At 37.6% G+C, this 20,953-nt stretch overlaps 1 protein-coding gene across 1 annotated transcript in view; it reads left to right on the forward strand.

Annotated features, from left to right (window-relative positions):
* PLA2G4F (phospholipase A2 group IVF) overlaps window positions 1-20,953 on the forward strand; it is a 67,339-nt gene that overhangs the window by 16,671 nt on the left and 29,715 nt on the right. Inside the window, exons 11-23 of the mRNA XM_083840264.1 lie at window positions 398-533; window positions 1,266-1,402; window positions 2,500-2,722; window positions 3,273-3,387; window positions 4,623-4,760; window positions 6,755-6,862; window positions 7,065-7,151; window positions 7,676-7,870; window positions 8,178-8,344; window positions 8,888-9,074; window positions 10,358-10,584; window positions 11,195-11,267; window positions 12,940-12,995. Of these exons, the coding sequence (XP_083696390.1) occupies window positions 398-533; window positions 1,266-1,402; window positions 2,500-2,722; window positions 3,273-3,387; window positions 4,623-4,760; window positions 6,755-6,862; window positions 7,065-7,151; window positions 7,676-7,870; window positions 8,178-8,344; window positions 8,888-9,074; window positions 10,358-10,584; window positions 11,195-11,267; window positions 12,940-12,995 (1,849 nt within the window). The remainder of the gene's footprint in view (window positions 1-397; window positions 534-1,265; window positions 1,403-2,499; window positions 2,723-3,272; window positions 3,388-4,622; window positions 4,761-6,754; window positions 6,863-7,064; window positions 7,152-7,675; window positions 7,871-8,177; window positions 8,345-8,887; window positions 9,075-10,357; window positions 10,585-11,194; window positions 11,268-12,939; window positions 12,996-20,953) is intronic.

Genomic DNA, 20,953 nt, shown 5'->3' on the forward strand with positions numbered 1-20,953 from the left:
TTTGAAATCACTCTCCCCTCATTTTCCATCCATGTCAATGCAGTGTTCTCAAGTGATCCTCATACAATTTTCTTTCAACCGCTGAGAATCTTTTCTTCCTGTCTGTGAAATTCCTGAAGCTTAACCTGAATGACTGCCTGACACAAATTTTGTATTTAGACATAGAGAGAAAAACTACAGGGAGATGTTTCATTTTTAATTCTAAATGCTCTTACTACAAAATAGCTAGTAAATTGACATACACTCCAGACAGCAGTCTGAGTGGTAGCAATCTAACAGTTTGATCCAGTGATTCATGTCAGCACCTAGAATGTGTTTACAGAAAATGCTTTTCCCAGGAAATTACAAATCCTGCAGAACTTACTGTTTTTTGTGTATGCTTTGATTTCTATTTCAGCACTTGGGATCTAGATATACGTCTGGGTTTTGACCTCTGTAAAGAGGAGAGAGAATTTGTGGACAAAAGGAAAAAAGTAGTTTCTGAGGCGCTGAAGAAGACTCTTAATTTAAAGGAATCCCCTCGGAAAGATGAGGTATTGAGCACAGACAGAAATTCATCAATCCTTTGTGCTTTGTTGATAATTAGTTAGGTATTGTAGAATTCTTTGCCCATAACCAACAGAATATGGTTTACATTTAACATGAGAGATCCCTGCAGCATTTCATTTCCAAAGTCTTACATCTTGTATTTCTAAAATTCTGAGGGATGTGTGTGATTTGGAACACAACAATTTGAAATTTCAGAATGTATGTACTTTCTTTAACTGAGCTCCTATATATTGGACTTCGAGCTCTGAATTGTGATGATGGGAGAGACAATTTTAGAATGGTTTAGTTGAAGCTCAGCATAGAGAACCAGCTTCTAAATTGCTGATTTGGAGACAGTTATTTCTAGATATCCTGATACATTCCCCTGTGATCTTCAGGTGCTGTTAGGAGAATCACTGCTCCCTTTTTTTTTCCCTTATTCTAATGTGTATGTTGTATGGCATGCAAGTAAATGTCTGTTAATATACATGACAGTTTCAGTAAGTCACTGTCACTAAGATAACTTCTGTTTTTGTAGTAAGCCATGTATTTCAACTACAAAACAGGGAAAAGAGTGCTGATTGAAATAAAACCTAAAATTAATTGAAGTGTAAATGGAACAGTTATTTCATTTCCTATCTAAGTATGAGACTTGAACAGGATTACTTCTGTGTGACTGTTGATTTACTGGCAATTCAAAAGTCTATGATTGACACTCCTGAGTTTGCTGGCTGCAGGTTCCAGTTGTAGCAGTACTGGGGTCTGGAGGTGGGATGAGAGCACTGACTTCATTCTACGGCAGCCTAGCTGGGCTTCAGCGGCTGGGCCTTCTGGATGCTGCGCTGTATCTGAGTGGGATTTCTGGCTCTACTTGGTAAGTTGTGTGCAGTGTTGACTCCGGAAACTTATAGTTGAGTATGTCAGTATTGATGCAAAAAATAAGGCCAGAACTGTATTTTTGCCATCTGTAGACAGACAATGAAGTTAAATATTTAATCAGATCTCACGTGAGAGTTCTGATGGGGATCCTAAAGAGTCAAAGATTCATTATCACTTGTAAACCATACAGCTATTGGCTAAATTTATAAATCTGCTGCTTTAGCAAGCATGGCAACTAGTAGTAGAACTTATTACACGAATAAAGCTGCTGTGTATTCCCTCAGAACCCTGACTTCAAAAACTTTCCCCATGGACTTACTATTGCCAAGAAGATAACCAAGGTGGTGCAACACTGGAAACGTGTATGCAGAACACTAAGTCACTACCTTCTGAAATGGCATATGCAGCTGAGTGGGGGAATAGCACTGGATTTGGTAGTCTGGAGTAATGTGCTGAAGTGTCAGACATGGCTAGAATGTTTCAGTAGCTCAGTTTTTGGAGTGTGTGTTGAAATCCATCCTTCCTATAAGTACATGTTGTTTTCGTGAAATGATTTAACTGAGTTTTGAGTCTTGACAATATAACCCTCCCTTCCATAGCTTTGTGCATGAACTTCTATTTGTATAGCATTCTCAACTAACCTTTTGATTCAAAGTCAGACTTTCAAATAAATATGGTCATCCTCAAACCAAGCATCCAAACTAATGTCTCATTTTAACCAGACCTATGTTCTGATGAAGGCTATGGCCTTTATTACTGTGCAATAGCACCCTTGCTGTCTGCTAGTCTCTCAGAGTCGTTATCGCCTGAAGTTAACTCATAAGTTAGCATGTGAGCTAATATATGATTTTTATAATGTCCGTGAAAGATAAGTTAGGAATCAGGGTGAAGCTGTCATACAGGTCTCAGGGTTCTCAGCATGTTTTAGAGCACAGAGATCCATTATTACTGGCTCTTAACAATGTCTTATTTTTAGCTAGACTTCTCAAGCCATGAAGTAAATATTACTCACAGAAGTAATAATATCTAGCTATAATTCATTGTTAACATAAAGGCTGCTTTTACTGATGACATTAATGTAATCATTTTCAGGTGTTTATCGACATTGTATCAAGACCCTCACTGGTCACAGAAAGATCTTCAAGATGCAATCAGCAGAGCTCAGGATACTGTGTCCAGCAGCAAAGGAGGGGCGTTTTCCCCAGAACGACTGAAATACTATTTTCAGGAGTTGAATTCAATGGAAAGTAGTGGACGGAAAGTTTCCTTCACAGATTTGTGGGGCCTTATTGTGGAGTATTTCCTACAACAGAAGGTAAAAGAGTTCATGTTTCTCTTCCAGTTGGGACCTCAGCACACCCATATGTTGAATGTCAATAAATTAATTAGTCTCTGCCTTCATAGGCTGTTTGGGAATAGACAGTGTTGAGGAATAAACATAGAGGGTTTTTGTTTCTTTCTGCCTCAGATATCCCAGCACCCCTCTTTACTAAAGAATTTTGAAATTTTATATATTAGTGCTATAGAAAAACTGAGCGTTTATTTGGAATAACTTGTTAAATGAATAGCTTTTGTACTGGGCAGGCGAAGCCCAAAAAATGTTGATATCGGTTTTGCAAAACTGTATTACTGTGCAGTATTTGTTACGCAAATTGAAATCAGAGGGGTAAGTAGCTTGTTAATAACACCTGATATTCTAATTATACAACTGCATAAATATCCTGACAAAACTTAACTACATGCATGGACTGAGGGAGGAAAGGGACTTTGAATTGTCAGTCAGATGGTAAGAAACAGCTTCAAATTATTGAAGTATGGGGACAGAATTTATCTTAGTATGTTTCTCCTTCTTTGTTTATAACCAGGAAGATCCATCAAAGCTGTCTGATCAGCAAGAAGCAGTGAAATGGGCCCAGAACCCTTATCCTATCTATGCAGCTGTCAATGTGAGACCCAATATTAGTAGTGGTGACTTTGCAGGTATGAACATGGCAGGTTTCTTTTGGTTTGCTAAAATCTAAATTCCTTTCACCTACACATTTCCAATTGTCTTTTGTTGAAACTCACTACTCAGGTAATGAACAGCTGACAACAGATAACTCGGCTTAAGAGGCAATAGGGTAATGAATAACAGTGTGTTGTCATCCTAATTACAAATGTTTTCATTATGGCTATGAAGGAAGAGCATTAGCTCAGCTGGACACTCTGCATGTTTTACAAGAAAATGTCTGAAATATTCAGGAGCTGAGAGGGAGGGAAGATTGTTGTAATAAGTAAGTCTTTGTCTGCATTGGAGAACTGAAGTACTTGGTAATCAAGAGACCTACTTCAAATAGCTGGGATTTTTCTTTTATAATCTCAGATATCTGATTTATGGAAAATTCAGGTAAAATGATGGATTGGAAAACTTGCAGCATATGTCATGAAAATAGTGGTATTTAACAGCCTGGGTTCTTGTTGGTTGTACAGTTGCAGAACAAAAAGGCCAGTCCTATTCCATGTCACTTACAACTTTAAACACGAGGCAACAAGCAATCACAGAGTGAGACAGGAACACAAACTGTTGTGTCCATCTGCGTACCGCTATTATTTTTTTCCTTTTTGTTGCTCTTCTTTTTTTCAGGAAGAATGTGTGTGTGAGTGTACGTAAGGAAAATGAATTTTATAGCAGAAGTTGAAGGACAATGAATTTAATTCTCAAATGTTTGTGGAAAGCTTTCAAGCATGAAGGGACATTTCAATAAGTAGACAATGAATTCTAACACTGTATGTCAACTGAGATGTGAAGTCAGTACTGTAATATTTGCTGATAGTAAACAGCATGAGGAAAATCTGGGAAAATTGAAGTAGCTTCCCTTTGACATGATGAAAAAAGTTTAAAGTAGAGGTGAAATGGGCAGGATATTTCTGCAGTAACAGTCAAAACGGAGCAAAAAAAGTTGTTTTTTTTTCCTCTCCAAAAAGCCAGGAAGAGAAGAGATTGTATTGAGTCAGTGAAAGCCTGTACAGCAGTTGATATTAATGTGTATGTAAGATGGAGGCTCCATGAGAAGAATGGCAGGGAAGTTCACAGTAATAGTGAAAGAAGTCGAAGAGACTTAGTGAAAAGACTCCCTTCTGTCACACTTGTGTAAACAGAAATCAGATGAGTATTTTTTTACCTACACTTACTTTGAGGTGAGTAAATCCTCACTAATTGGTTGTCTTGTTCTTAGAATGGTGTGAGTTTACTCCCTATGAAGTTGGGTTTCGCAAATATGGAGCTTTTGTCCGAACAGAGGACTTTGACAGTGAGTTCTTCATGGGAAGGCTCATCCGGAAACGTCCAGAGCCTAGAATTTGTTTTCTACAAGGTATGAGCATAGAGTAATAAACAGAAGGGGGAGATGGAAAGCCACATTGCTTTTAGGATTTATCAACTTAAACCTATGCTTTTTTGTCCCTTTCTAAAGAGTTTGAAGAGGGTAAACGTGTCAAATCTTTCTCCAGAGGTTTAGGTGCAGTTTTATGGTATTATAGTCTGATACTCCTTAGTCTGCAGACTCTTTTTAAATACTAGCTCCTAGTGTTGTTACAAAAGCCCAGTGAATGTGTCTATATTAATTCAGAAAATGAGGGTTTATATTTTTGATATTACTGTTTGCAGAAAATTTAACATTCAGCCCAGCTGTGTAGCATCACATTGCTTTTAGATATAGTCATACTTGTAGGAGCTGATGTTGTCTGTTATAGCATGCTTCTTCATTCCATTAGCATCTTTTCTTCCTTATTTCTGAAGGTTTTTGTTTTTAATAGTGTTATCTGCTTGCCAGAAAATCATTTACCTTCTGTCAGCTTTATCTTCTGTGTTAGTGAAAGGTCTCTTAAGATCCCTCATATATAATACTTTTCAGAACCTGAACAGAGAAAGAAGTATTTGGAGTGTCAGTTTAATGTTCAGTGTTCAACTGAGAGCAGACAGGTTGCTGAACAGGATGTGTATTTTAACTAGAGAACCTTTCCCTCAATTAAAATGAAATTCTTGTAGGAATAAATTACTGTACATCAAACTTACTGTACAATTACTGTAGACCAAAATCCAGGGAAGACTAATGCTTCCTCAAAATTAAAGTGAATCATCCTGTGCTTCAAAATATTTTTGCTTGGGATAGTGTTGTTCTTTTCCAAGGTTTATTGGTACTTACTGCCTTGTTTATTGGTACTTGCAAGTGCTGTGGTTGTGGTATTAGACATTTGTCTCTCTACCTTCCTGGAACTAGTGCTTTGGTGTGCCTGAGTAACAAATTCAGCCGTGATGTACCCCTCATGAGTTTAGTGCATCAAGGAGGTGAGGCAAAATTGGGTTAGGTGCTAGAGATGATGCTGTTAGTGAGCGTGGTTCTCTAGGTCTCAGTTTTAGGTGGTTTATTCAATTTGCCTTAGTTGTTTATATCTGCTTATATCCTATGTTATTTATGTCTATTTTATATCTTATGTTTAAATCTTAATTGTTTATATCATATGATCATAGAGAGTCCTAACGGCCTTTGCATTTAAGAGCTGCATCCTATTTGAAGCATTATTCTTCAAGGTGTATGCAGGCAGTGATGATCTACATACAAAGATGCTGTTTTATTAGAAACAGAGTCAGGAATGTGAAGACTGTAAATTGTTTATATCATATTTTTGTCAGAGTAAAAGAACTCAAGCTAATGTACTGGAATTATTTTCTTTCCATGATTTGGAACACAATGGTAGTTATTTAAAGCTGGAATTCTTTAGTTGGGTCAGAAGATCTTTAGGCCCTGCAAGAGCTCTTAAAGGTTTCTTAAAGAATAATAGAATCATAGAACAGCTTGGGTTGGAAGGGACCTTAAAGATCATCCAGTTCCAACTCCTCTGCAACTGTGCTTGCTGCGCAGCTGCTTCTTCAGACAAGTATTTCTATGTAGCTGAAATATAGAACTTCTTTCCCAATCACTGTTGCTTGGAGTCTGCTCTGGATACCTTGCTAAGCTTCTGTCTCAGCAGGTTTGTCCGCAAAGCTAGGCACTAAGTCTCTTCTAATTCCCTGTATCTCTACCCAGTCCACTCTCAATCATACTTGCCAAAAACTACTGCTTTAGGTCTTCCCATTCTCTTTCCATCTTTCTTTTTGTCATAGAAGAGCTTCCCTTTCATAGAAGTTTCTTCATTAGATTATTGCATCAGAATTTGTCATGATTCACTCAAAGGTTTAAGCTCAAACAACAAATATTAGAATAGTAGGAGTTGAGTGGCAACCTTCTCCATGATGATGAGTCATAGGCCTTTTGGTTATACCAGAAAAAGCCTTTCAAGTATTAAATTATTCCTTACTTCTACGCAGGAATGTGGGGCAGTGCCTTCGCTGCAAGCTTGGATGATATCTGCTTGAAAGTAGTTGGAACAGGATTGAGCTTTCTAGAGCCTTTCAAAGATGTTATCAAAGTTATAGGTAAGAACACTTAAAAATTTAAAGAATGTAGTGTGTGTAGTTTTCAAAGCTAGCATAAGGGATGGGTTTGGACAGATTGCTCTTGTGCTGTATATTACTCTATTGCATACATATCACTATTGCATACATAGTGAATAGAGTATAATTTTCTTTTTTTTGTTTGTTTGTTTTTTAATCTGACCTTGACTATAACTTTGGCTAGTTCTGGGAGCTATCTTAAACACCTCCTGCAGTTCAGGGGTCCTTATCACAAGAAGAGAAGGGCAGAAACCTAACAGCTATGCAGGAGGTAAAGAATAAGTTCTCAGTTCCCTTCTTGGCCTAATTTTTTTTTAAATGTTGGATAATCTGGCTGAATGTCTGTATTCTCCATTTGTATGATGCCTCTCTAGTAGTGAAAAGGAAGTGTATTAAAAGCTGAGAGTTGCTTAGGTGCATGTTTATAACCTCATAGGGAATAGAGGCAGAAGAGATTTTTTTCCTCTCTGCAGACCTATTTTTCACACTTTTGCTGCTGTAACTATAAATACTGTTGTTGTCTTAGAAGAAGTTGTCACTTGCTACCAGGGGTTTCTTTGTGTGCATTTGAGATGAAAAGGGACAATGATTTGAATAATCCCTTTTAAATAGGGCAGGTAAATATCCAACCATGGAAATGGCAGCTTATTTAAATTTCATTACAATATTTTTTAATTAGAGGACAAAATCAGTGTTCAGACAACCGATTAAACATTGTAGAAAAAAGTCTGATTGAAATGATGAAGCTGGATGAGCATTGTCTATTTGTTCTGCACCCTTTTGTGGTTTCTGTAGATGACTGTCGAAGATCTCATTTCCGAGATCCAACACGACTGAAGACTCGCTTGGTTATACCTGGGGGCCCCTTGTTGCAAATTTTCCAGGATTTCTTCAAGTCCCGGGTCACGTGTGGAGAGACCTTCAACTTCATGCAGGGATTGTATCTTCATAAAGATTATGTTAAAGTCAAGAAATTTGTGGTTTGGAAAGGTGAATGAACCTGTATATATCTGGGGTATAGGGTAGTGTGTTCATGTTCTGTAACGGGCCATGTCCAGACAGATTTTATTCCATTGAAGTGAGAGAATTTACCTCTTCTTATGCTATAGGAAAAAGTTGATCCACTATTTGTCTTCGCTCATATGAGGCAAGCTCCTTATCAGATGTTATAGGCCATTCTCAGTTCAATATGTGTGTTGGAATGTCTTTTTTCGTATAACCCCAGCATAAACTTTGTTTGTTGCTTGTACCCAGGGGTGTGTAATGAAGCATTATAGTTACTTGGAATGTCTTCCAGGCACTCATCTGGATGCGTTTCCTAACCAGTTGACCCCCATGGAAGAGAGCTTGTATTTAGTGGATGGTGGCTTTTCTATCAACTCTCCCTTTCCATTGGTACTTCAGCCAGAGAGAGATGTGGATGTTATTTTGTCGTTCAATTTTTCCTGGGAAGCTCCGTTTGAGGTGCGAGACATCGCTGAGCATTATTACATGAGGATAAGAGCACAGAATGATATCTACGATGGCAGCAGATCAGATGAGGAGATAGGAAGTGATAACTAATAAGATTTGATTCAAAAGCCTAAGTATGTCATATTACCTAAAATAAGAATATTTGCTTAGCTTGTAAGATCTTTGTTACATAATTATATACTTCTGATGAAAAAGAGGCTATTGGTGACTTTTTTCATGCAAGCAAGTTATGTCCTGTATATACTAGTGTTTATTTTAAAGTGCAGAAAACTCAAGGTATAGATATAGAGTAATAAAACATAAAAAGGGTTTTAGTTGCAAACTGTTGATGTTTAGTAGCAGTTCCTAGTTTTACTCTTCTTTCTTCTGTATCACCAGCCAGGGAAATTGCTTCATCCAATCTGGAAGATGAATTTTTAGTTGTTTGGATTTTTTTTTTCTGATAGAATCTCTCTTCTTTTGAGTATTGTAGTCAGGCAATCTTAGAGGTATGGCTGGTATTCTATCAAAATGACTTTTGTTCTTTGACAACAGGTTTTAGAGTTGGCTCAGAAATACTGTGAGGAGCGGGAGATTCCTTTTCCAAAAATCAAATTGACTGATGAAGATGAAAAGAAGCCAAAGGAGTGCTACATGTTTGTGGATAACAATAATCCAAAGGCTCCCATTGTGCTCCATTTCCCATTAGTGAATGACACCTTCCGGAAATACAAAGCTCCGGGTAAGGGTTCAGTGTTCCTACTTTCACTCTCCTTAGTATTTACCTATAAATTATTAAACTGTTACATTCATTTAAGGCAGGATCAACTTCCACCAGATTTTTGGAAGGGAGAGTCAGAGAAGAGGCTGGCAATTAAAAAACAGGAACAAAAAACAGGAACAAAAAGCAAACAATAAAACCACCTAAAGGGCATAAAGAATCAAAATGGGTAATGCTTTTGCTTCTTTCTGATCAGTCTGTCCTGATGTCTGATATTGTTATTCTAATTACCCTAAATACAGGAAAGCACTATAAATCAGATTAAATAATAAGTTGGTTTATTGGATATGAATGAGCCAATAAGTAGCAAAGTGTTGTGGACCAGTCTGTACATCAGATCATATAACAGTGCTAAGCGTCTTGTGTCTTTGCAGTGTAACGGTCAAATGATTAAGGAAAACAATCCCTGTTTCAGTTAATGTGATTAATATAGACCATAAGGTCTATCCCTGTTTGTCAAGCAAGAGTGCTGGAATGAAGCCTAGAGCTATACTTTTAGGTAGAGACAAACAAAATTCCATGCCGTATTTCTCCCTTACTGGGAGAGAGCAGCATCCTGAGAAAAACTTTGGAATATGGAGAGAAGAATATGCAGGACTGACCAGACAAGGGAAACATAAATTACCCTGTTAATGCTTTCTGTATTAATACTACGACTATTGCCAGGCTCTCACTGCATTACCTCACAAAGATGAGGATATTGAAATTGGTAGGCCTGACTAGGGTTCAAGACTGTTCTTTCTGTAGTACCAAGAAGCAAAAGTGTTTTTAGCAAATGACTTTAATATTGAGCTTTCAATATTAGTGTTTAGATTTCAGTGTTAGGGTGCTAAAAAACACTAGTTGCCATATTTTAAACAATTATACTATCCTCTTGAGGTTAGTTGAACTCAGGGTATTAGTATCTTTTAGTATCTAGTTAATAGCACTTCCAGGAAGAATTGAGCTTTATATTACCTATTGGAAACATGGCTGTTATGGACGTGTTAAAAAATTTATCATAATGAAAATGTGTTTTAATCCTGTGTTTTGGAGTCTAGTGGAGGTAGAAGAGGTAATAATGCTTTGTCTTCAGTTTCCAAGCACTTTGTGTCCTGAAGGAGCTGAAATGCCTGAGGAAGAGCTCTGGAGAAAGATTTGAGGTTCAACAGAGTTACCTGTGATAGCCTCCTTGCAGAATGCAACTAAAATGAGTCTGCCACTGCTGAGACGTTTTAAGAAATATATGTATGTTCTTCCTGCAGGCATTAAACGCGAGTCAGAAGATGAGAAATCCTTTGGTGATTTTGTCATTGAGACAAAAGATTCTCCTTACCGTACACTAAATTTCACCCTTGAGCCATATGATTTCCACAGATTAGTGGAAGTGAATCGCTACAATGTTCTGAACAACAAGGACACTCTCTTCAAAACCCTGAACTTGGCTCTGCAAAGGAGAAAGCGGAAGAATGTCATCAATATGTCCAATACATGAGTAGCTTCCATAAGTGAGGATAAAGGCAGGCTGCAGTGTACCAAAGCCATGTGGTTCAAGCCTGAAAGCTGAAAACTGATAGCTGGAAACTGTCGTCTTGGAAAGGGAATAACGCATGTGACATTGAAAATCCATTCAAGAAATCAGATGTTCGTAGAAAAACCCAAGAGATAGTAACATCGGTGTTGTACTGTTATGTCAAATAGAAAAAAGAGGGTTGTGTGTGACTGTGGAAAAGGAGGAAATTATTTAGCCCGGTATCTCATCTAACGGCAGCTGATGACTAGAGAGAACTATGCAAAGAGTGCGAGCATCTGGAGATAATCTCACAAACTCCACTGATTCGTGGATAAAGAATCTCTTGTCAAAGATGCTGGTAGTTATGAAGAAATGCTGATTTCTTCCATGTCTTTATCTGTCTTGCTTTTTGAACCTCCATGAGGTTTTACCATTTACCTCATCTGGCATAGAATTCAATGGATTGTAACCATGCACTGAGAGAGAAAATGTCCTTTTGCTTTCAACTTGCTACTGGCGGTTGCCCATATATTTATAAGACTGAACAGTTAGTAGCTGTTAACCATTTTTGCTATTCATGACTTTTAAGATATCTGGTATTTCCTTCTTACCTGTCTCAAGAATTAGTAATGGCCTTCAGTGTCCCAAAAGTTCAATGCAGAGTAACTTAGCTTGGTAAACATGTTTTTTTGAGGAAATAGTAGTTCTTTTTTTATATATTTAAGAATTGAAGACACATCATGTGATTGTGCTGCTTCTTCCTGTAGTTTGATCATCACAAGCTGATGAAATTTCAAAATAAATAAATGCTACAAGTTTAATCTTTGTCTTTCTGCATAAGAGGAAAGAAGACTCTTTGGAGGAATCTGAAATAGATTTTTTATTTTAAACCTTGGGCTTGCAATTCAGACAGACCTTTTTTCAAGGAATTAATTTGTGTGTTTCCATGTTATCGGAACATTGATGTTTGAGGTAGGAAGACCTTATAAATGTTAATAAATAATGTCAGATGCTGCTGTGCTGTGGTTTGGAATTTACCTCACTTTGCAGAAAGGTCAGAGGAAAGGACTGAATTTTGCAGTTGGAACATACCTAATACAAAAGCCTCACAAAGAAGTATTGTTTAGTTTTGTGGCTTTTATATTGAACTGGATGTACTGATTGTTTATTTGAAAATTGGAGAGAGGAACATTTTCTGAAATGATGTATAGTTGTATGAACAGATAAGGTTCTTGATTTCTTTTTTGAAATGTGTTCCTCTTCTAATAAATATTAATTCTGTTAAAGTTTTTCACAGTTTTTCTTATTAACGCTCAATATTATTATTCTAATAGTCCTTATTCTAATAAGAGGGAAGCAAAATGTCAACACTGTACTGTACAGCTTCACTTACTACTTCATTTATAACTGAGGTGGGAATGTAACTTAGCAACTTCATTTCAGGCTGGTGCCGCACAGCAGTAGAAACTCATCTCTTCATTATAAAGCTTCTCTTTGAGGAAGTGTTTTTTTTTTTTTTTTTTAAAAAAAAGGGTGGGGAGTTTATTTTTTATATACATTCCAGACAGTGACTTTGGGTGTTTAAACTTCCTTGATATCTGGAAGGACATATCCTTTATGTCCTTAGTACTTCTTCAAGCTGAAATACGAGAAACAGCAATTTAATGTTACCCTTTTTTATTTATCATTGGTGCCAAAAAGCTACCTGCTTTGTAGGAATCTGACATCTTCCATACATGTTTAGTGATGCATTGTTTATTTTCCTTCCCATGCAGGATTTTCAAGTGTTCTTGACTCAGCTGCCTTTCATCCTGCTGCCATTGCTTTTGAATTTATAGCTAGATGGGAGTTTCCTGTGTTCCTCCTGTGTTGTTTTTTCTTCTGATGTGAATCTGAAATGAACTGCATGGTTTGATTACTTGTTTCTTGCTTTTGAGGTTCTCTCCTAATAGGAGATGATTCCACGGTGTGGGTATTTGGATAGCAGTGTATAGATGTGAAAAGGGAATGTTTTGCAAAACTTGGTCCACTCAAATTTGCTGGACACATACAGGGGAGTCTTTTAAGGCACAATTTCTTGGCAATTTTGTCTATAGTAGCAGTGCTTTTCTGTTTGAACAAGATATGGGGCCTTAATAGTTCAATTTAGTTTGTTAAACAGGCATGTAAGTAGCCACCTCTTTTGAAACTCCATGTTATGGTAGAAGACTTATCTATAGACTAGTCTGTGCACACAGCCCTTCATATGTTCTTCAGTCTTGTTAAAAGTGCCTCTTGTCCTGTAGAAGTAATGAGCCTTCTGTTCTGGCATTTAAATTCAAGCCCATTACTAAGGAGAGATCAGCCTTGCATCCCAAGTCAGAGGAACATTCAGGAGAAACAGGAAGCAGGTAAGGTTTTTCTTGCTTGAGCTGTTAGAGCTCTCTTACAAAGGAGTGCTTAAGGGGAAAGGAGCCATAGGCTCCTGTTTTGTCTGAAGAACTCTTAAGTGTCTAAGTGTTCGTTCTTACTGTTCATTTGTAAGAGCAGGTACACATGCAGGCTGCATGTTAGTCCAGAAACAAGATGTGTACAAAACTGGCCTGCAGGCTATTTTGTCTTTCTCATATACTAGTTTTATTCCAAGGAGACTTCATTGTATTGAGACAGGGTGCACGTAACTGATCATATACACCTCCTGACAGATAACCCAAACTAGCCACACTGTTTTTTCCCCCATGTATCAAACACTTGCTTATTTGCCAAAATTAACTGCTTGAAAGTTTATCATATTGGTCTTCAAAAGCGAATTTCTCACCATGTATAGTGTTTTGGTTGCTGACCTATGACTGCAAGGCATGAACAACTTCAGAACACAGAATTTTACTTGCTAAATTTCTCCCTCTTGCCTGGATGTAGAATATGAGTGGTGTCCTTGATCTAATCTCTGCTCTGCTGTAATTGCACTTTTTGATTTTTGACAGACAAAATTTATTATGAGGCTCTAGAAATTGTTTTGTGGTCCTACTTTGTAGTCATTTAGAGAAAGGGAAGTTCCTGTAACACCATGTAATTATTTTGTCGTTGTCTACACCTGGTGGATTTCATAACCCATGCATCCCTTTCAGTCATCTGTTGGTATAAAGCAGTGTCCACTGAAACACTTGTTATGAATTTAGTCTTTCCTGAAAAGCATATCATAGTAAAATGTCTGTACTTCACAATTAAATGAATTATATATGAACATAGATGCACACTAGAAGATTGCTGGGTAATGGAGGGGAAAAAAATACAAATATTTTATCAGCTCTGTTGTTGGTGAAGGGAACTTGGATGACTTAAGCAACCTTATCTTTAGATTAATCCTGTGAAATAATTTTAAAAAAATTCATATTATACTGTAGGGAAAATGCAGAGGACTGGAATTGCTCTTACCAACTGTTAACCCAAGAGTGCTACCTGGGCTCTCATTTTGATTTTTCTTTTCCTTCATCTTCTCTGTCTCATGCTGTCCAAAAGAACTCATAAAATTTGAAATGCAAAAACTGTATTTTGTATGTAGCATTTAGTAGGGCCATATACAACAGATGCTGGTTCTGCAGCAATACTAATATTGAATAGTATTGAAAAAATAATTGATTTATTTTAATTCATATGGTAAGACTGTTGTAGAGGTTGGTGCAGCTCATTTTTTCTTAAAGACAAAAGGTTTCTGTGAGCAGGACAGAGTCAGTTGTGGGAGCTGCAGGGCAAGTAGAGATGAGATTTTTCATTGTCATACAGTTTTCAAAAGGGGTACCAGCTGTGCTATGGGAATCATCTGAAGACATTAAAGGAAGTGGAGAATCTGGGTCCTAAGTAACTATTTAATTTTATTTATTTATTTATTTATTTATTTTACAGCACTGTTTTATTTACAGCAGGAAAACATGAGCTATTCTGGTTCTTCATAAACATTCAGAGTGAATGGTCTGTGTACAACTGATAAGCTTTTAAATGAACACAGGGCAACACACCAAAGTAGTTTAATGTACTTGCAAGAAGTAACAGCTTGCAAAACATGGCAGGAAGTTAGTACTTAAAGTAGGGTGGAGTAGTGAACTACTGCTTATTCTGCAGGAAACCATATGTTAGGATTTGCAGAAAAAGAAGGCTTGGCAGCCATTTCTAGGGTAATGAGTTTCCAAAGGGTGGGGAAAGAGCAAAAGGAATAATCTAATTTGAAACGCCCCACATTAGTATATATAGAGCATGGGATTTCTTTGGACAGTCCTTACATGTCCTAATAAATGTTTACCCAACTTGGCTTTGTGGGCTCTGTTATGACAGTATCCAATCACAAAATACAATCAGAAATGTGTTTTTTCTCTTAATACTACTGCTTGCTAGTGAGATACTCTTATCCATGTTTTACAAATGAGGAAAGGTCCCAAAGAGCACAGCTACACTACACTCCCTGCAGCCCCATGCCCCAGCAAATTGTGTGCCAGGTGGCATGGCAGGTCCCATGGCTCTGTGATTGTGTCAGGGTAACACTGCATGGGGCTAGTTAGCTGTGAGCATGCAGAACTGAAGGCACAGAGAAAAAGTGACTTCTGAAACAACTGCAGAGAGGATATGGAGTTCTAAGTCAAGAATGGTTAGGCAGCTGATACACGAGGGGAGGTATCTGTGCAAGTGCTTCAAGATACCTTCTCGCCTTGTCCTTGGTCTACATCATGAGTTAAGTGTCAGCAGTGTCAGCACTGAGCTGCCGCTGCAGCTGCCTGGCTCGGGCTGTCAAAGAAGCCTCAGCCCCACACTGCTGGCTGCTCTACACTCCTCTTGGGGTGTTTTCTTTATTGTGTCCTGAGAGTGAGATTTCATCCTCAGACTGATTGGATTATACGGTCTGTGCTTCTGCGTTGACACGCAGGTATATACATGCTCTTTCATAATAATCAATTTTTTTTTAAACGCATTAAAGAGAGAGTGCTCTTTTACATTGCAATGTCCCTCCACTGCTCTTCCACACAGCAGCACTGGTTACGTTTATAATCTTACCGTGTTATAACACAAGACCTTGAAGTACAGGAACAGTAACTTCATTAAACTGTTGCTATAGTAGGCTGCTATATTTACTGCACATGCCATTAAATGATATTACTACTATGCTATTTCCTGCAACTGTCTCAGCAAACCTCTCTGAGATGAGCCATCTCTGACAGAAGGATCTTTAAACTTCAGGGCCAAATATATCAATTGGAATCAGGGTTAGCAATACAGGAAAGAGCAGGGAAAGCTTCTGTTGCTTAAGTGTAGACTTTGTAGATTTGTACAAGCACCCCTTCTTGAGACAGCAGTAGCTGCAGATTTACAGTGAAAGACAAAGAAAAACATGGGAATTCATTTAAAATCTCGTTGCTAGAGAACAATAGTTGGAGACAAGTGTATTTTCCTGAAAGCAAAATTTCTTGGTAGTGTATGCCGTCTTCCCTGCTGTAGGTTCTTGTGTGTGTAGTCATGCTTGTGGTTTTGACTGTTGTACATTTACCCATGATTGCAGTTAAGCTCAGCAGTGCTGTTGGTGTGTGCTGTTGGTTTTTTTTTTGTTTGTTTTCTTGGTGAACTGGTTATTGGGTTGCTGACCATGGCATTCAAGTCAGCTCAGCTCTACTAAGAGTTATGTAGTGTCCTACAAATCAGAAATCATGTTGAGAATTCTACAGAGACTGATTCATACCCACGTGGTTGCCTCGTATGGTTTCATCCACGAGTTTTCATGTAAATACCAGGCTGAGTTTACCTGGAGGGTAAGCGCATAGAGCTGCAAAGCTTGACTAACTAGGTGTGATAACTCGGAGGAGAATGAAAGCTCTTCAGAAAATGATGGATTAATATTCAGATCCCTCTCTCTCTCCCTCCCTCTCTCTCTCTCCCTCTCTCTCTCTCTCTTTAAAGTCCTGCAATATCATTAGTAAGTAATGAAATTTTTACATGCAGCCTAAAGCTTCATAACAAACAAAAAATATCGTTACATAACCCCAATGGATTAGAGTGATGTAGATTGGATAGATTCTGCACCTTAGCAATATATTTTTTTCTATCTCCAGTGTTTTTATGTGATCCCATTGTAAAGGGGCTGACTGTATGTAAACCTAAACTCCAGTGCAACAGTTGTACTACTGTGACATTATGTCATTGTCAGGGTTAGTTAACGAATTTTAAATGTAAGGTGTGGAAATCTTTCTCCTTTAGCATTCCACCATTTGGACACAAGCTGACACTATATAGAAATGGAGATCCCCTCCTGTTAAGATTATTTTCCAACTCACCAGGTAATTTTGTTGCTGCCAGGAAATTAGGGAAATTGAAAAGAGATTTGGAAATGGGAAGCTTGGCTGGAGAATAGCTTCAGAGTATCTGAGGCTGTATTTTACAAGTGCTTCTTGAATGCTTCGTCTGCAGAAGTTAGCCTGTGTTTTGTAATGAGGAGTTCTATAAAATGGCATTTAGACAGCTGTGTTCATTACTCTATTGTGAAGCACAGCAAGTTTAAGCATGTTTTATCTGTGAATTTCACCTTGGTCTTTACTGTGGATCCATTGCTGAAATCTGCATAGAGAAGTATGTGATGCTTTAAGGAAAATATCACACCATAGGTTCATTTAAAATGCGGCAGTAGTAGCATTAAAGCAACGTGTCAGGAAGAAATAGCAATAAAAAAAATCAAGGAAAAGTATTCTGGTTGAACTGTTGCCAGATTAAGGTAAGATCATCCCTGATTAACTTCTCAGTCTGCCTCAAAAACAGGTTTTCTAAATACAAATTACTCATGGAAAATTTCTTTGAGATAATTTTTGCTCCGGTAATTTTTTACCCTGATAGAATGCACACTTTCAGTCTCTAATCATGAATTCTTATTTTTTTACTTCATTATATTTGAGATCCCCTCCATAGCCAACTCTTCTACCTTCCAAAAGCTCTTTTACATGGTGAGGCAGTTTGTTAGCTCATTCTGAGACATTTCCTTCTTTAGAAACAGGTAACAGTGGTGGCAATCCTGGTAATTTGTGTGGGACTAGAACAATGATATCATTTTGTGGACAGCTCTTAGGGCTCAAGAAGTTAAACCAACTGAACTGTATCGCTTGTACCAGTAACCCTTCTGTTTCCACATGATAAGCTGTTAAGATTGAAATAAAACCATGGGAAATGTAATTATTTGCGTTAAGGCAACCACATTTGTAGGATGCTATGAAATTATCAGCAGCATTTATGTCACTATTGACAGAGTAACACTACAGATGTACTGGCATTACATGCGGAAATCCCTGCCGTGTCGAATCCACAGTACCCTTCAGGAGCTCGAAGTGAGGTCTACATTAGGGAAACGGAAAGGAATATGTAACTTGGAAAATTACAGGATGTAGTGTTGAGGAACAGCTTACTTGATATTAATGTTGGTAATAAAACAGTTGGAGATAAGTGGATTTACTAGGAAAAGAACTAGGGGAAGGTGATACCAGGATGTTGGTGATGCTGCTTATACTGAAGGAGAACAGGGAACTTCTGCTCAGACTTTTTTTTTTTAATCAAGATGAGTCTGAAGAATTGACACATGCTCAAGTGTCAAAAGAAAATTAAAACTTTGATGGACTAAAACTGCAAACACATTTCTAGTGCTGTAAGTGATGAGACAAAAACACATGGAAGTGCATCAAAGGGTGATGACGGCAAAAAAAATGGGGGGACAAGGAGAGTGCTAATTTGCAGATATGCTCTTGTTTATGAATGGAACAAAATTTCATATGACAGAATAGGAAATGAAGAAGTCACAGATTCCAAGATGTGAGATAAAAACATGAATGAAATTCTTAGCAACTTGTAAGAGTTGCTGTGGAGAGTAGCTGTGGAGAAAGGCTGCAGAAAAGTACCAGATGCCCAACTTTCTGCAGGCCTTGGTAACAAGGTGAATGATGGAGATTTTCACAGTGACAAAAATGAAAGGAAGTTTTGAGGTGGGTAATTTGAGCATGCTAAAACTCAGTTGCCAAGAGCCATATCATATCAGAAAAACTCTTTGGAAAACAAACTGTTTTCTTAGTTACAAAGAATTTCAGTTGTGAGCAGTCTGCTTGAAGGGAATTGTTTTTTGTTCTTTTTCTCTTTGGTCTCCTTTTTCCTGAGACTTACTCATTCCACAGCTCTTGTCACTGAAGTGGTCCTCATGTTGTCATTCTTCCTTCATGACTTTCAGCCACTTTTCAGACCAAGAACCAGTGGAAATAAGATAAATTATACAGAATACTTAAAATGTAAGTAGAGAGAAGGCATGGAAGATATTTGGCTATATGACATTTACCTTTCAGAAGTAATTACTTCACTAACACTGAGTGTCTTTAGTACTATGTCAGGATGCCACCTGGTCCCAGAAAGGTCTGGGTCATACCTGGAAATACATGAGCATTTGATATGTTACTGGAAGGAGTTGTGCCAGAGAGCTAAACAGGACTGCACCTGTATCCTTTAGTCATCTTTTGCCAATTGTTCTTGAAAATATTTTTCATGTTGGTGTACACTGCAGGAACACTTGAGAATTTTAATGTTACTAGTAGAAACTATTTGAAGCCATGTGTTTCGCAATATGAATGAGGAAAATGAAAGGAAATGGCAATGTATGCAAACACTTCCAATGATTGTTATCTAATATATTCCTATTAGCACATGGATGTATGTCTGCTCATATGTATGTTCAGGTTCTCATAGATACAACTCCACGTTAGAACTCTTGTGGAATACATCTTGCTGTATTTTACTACATTAGCTATTGGTGAATTGTTAGCTAATTCAGGTTTCTCTCTCTTTGCTGAATCTATCAGTAGATAAACTGAATCTATTTGTATATAAACTTTATCCAAATACTGGAAAGATAATTCATAATCCATGCTATTTTACTCTTTATAAGGTTTTTAATACATATCTGTGACAAGTCTCTTCAGTAGGAAATTCAACCTATATGTTCAGGGTCTACATCTTAGGGATTAATTACTAACGGCATGTTTGAAAATACTTGCAAATACCCATAAGCAGTGTAGGAAGTCAAAAGTAGTTATGGATCCTCCTCTGCTCAGAGTGGCACAAAAGTATATATGCTTAGCGTACTTTCTGATGTCAATAACTGTACACTTATTTGTCTTTAACCTTTATATTTGATTTTTGCCCCTTGCTTTATATAATTAACCTTGACTCAGAGGTCAATGGAAAATCCCCAAGCTGTGTTGTGCTAATATTATGAGGCCTTATTATGTGGCCCCTGTTTCACTTACAAATATGAATAGGATTAAGCTGAAAAAAATTCATAAGAAATGGTAATTCTTTTTACTGATTCTTTTGTAAAGCATCAAGTCTTACGTGATCATGTTCTGTGGGCATGCATATTCTCCTGGAACATTTTTTAACCTGTGGCTGATCCTAACTGAATTGGTCTTATTTATTAACGACAAATTCTTGTAAGTCCTGTGGAAATAGCTGAATAGAGGATTGAGATTTTTATTAGTGATTCCCTTCCTCGCAACAACCCCCGTAGGAAAACATTGCAGTATGCTTTCACAGTCTTCCGAAATACTGGTGAATCCTCTGTTAAGGTACCTTAACCAATTAGCTACAAGATTAGCTACCAATTAGCTACAGTAGGAAAATATTATTTATTGTCATTATTATTATTTGTTATTATTTTCTGACCAATGATCATGAAACTACGTGGTTGATGATATAGCTAATTCAGTGGGATTTCTGAGGCCTTTTGTTTCTGTTCCTGGTGTTGTGCGCTTTCTCTCCTTACAATCAGCCCTTAGGTGGCACTCTTTCATAGGAGATTACAGCAGCTGTAACTACACCTATCTCTCAACACTATCCCCGAGATACTGCTTTTTGTTTGGAGGTCGGACAGTTCTGCTTGTCCAGAGCATGTGATGCAACCATTTATTTTTTATGTGTTCTCCTTCAGTTCTGTAAAGCTTAAATTGTTTAGGGATATAAGAGAGGATGTTTGCATAACTGATTATTATTATTATTATTTTTGGTATGGGGCTCTTTCACACTGACTTCATTAGGCAAATTCTGGATGAACTGAGGCTGAAGTATGATAATCCCTTAACAAATGAAGAAGATGGGAACTTTTGAAATCAGGTCCACTCTTCAGTCTAATGCACCATTCTATAATTTACATAGAAAGTGCAAAACGTCATGATCTGTTATGATCCCTTAGGAAATTATGAATATACTAAAAACTAATTATTGCTTAGTGGAATCACGGGAAGAACTCTAGCATTTTGGAAACTCTTTATGGCTTTTGTTTCCCCCACCTCCCCCTCCCTCCACCCCTCAA

The sequence above is a fragment of the Anser anser genome, assembly GCF_964211835.1.
Source record: "Anser anser genome assembly, chromosome: 5".
Taxonomy (NCBI): Eukaryota; Metazoa; Chordata; class Aves; order Anseriformes; family Anatidae; genus Anser; species Anser anser.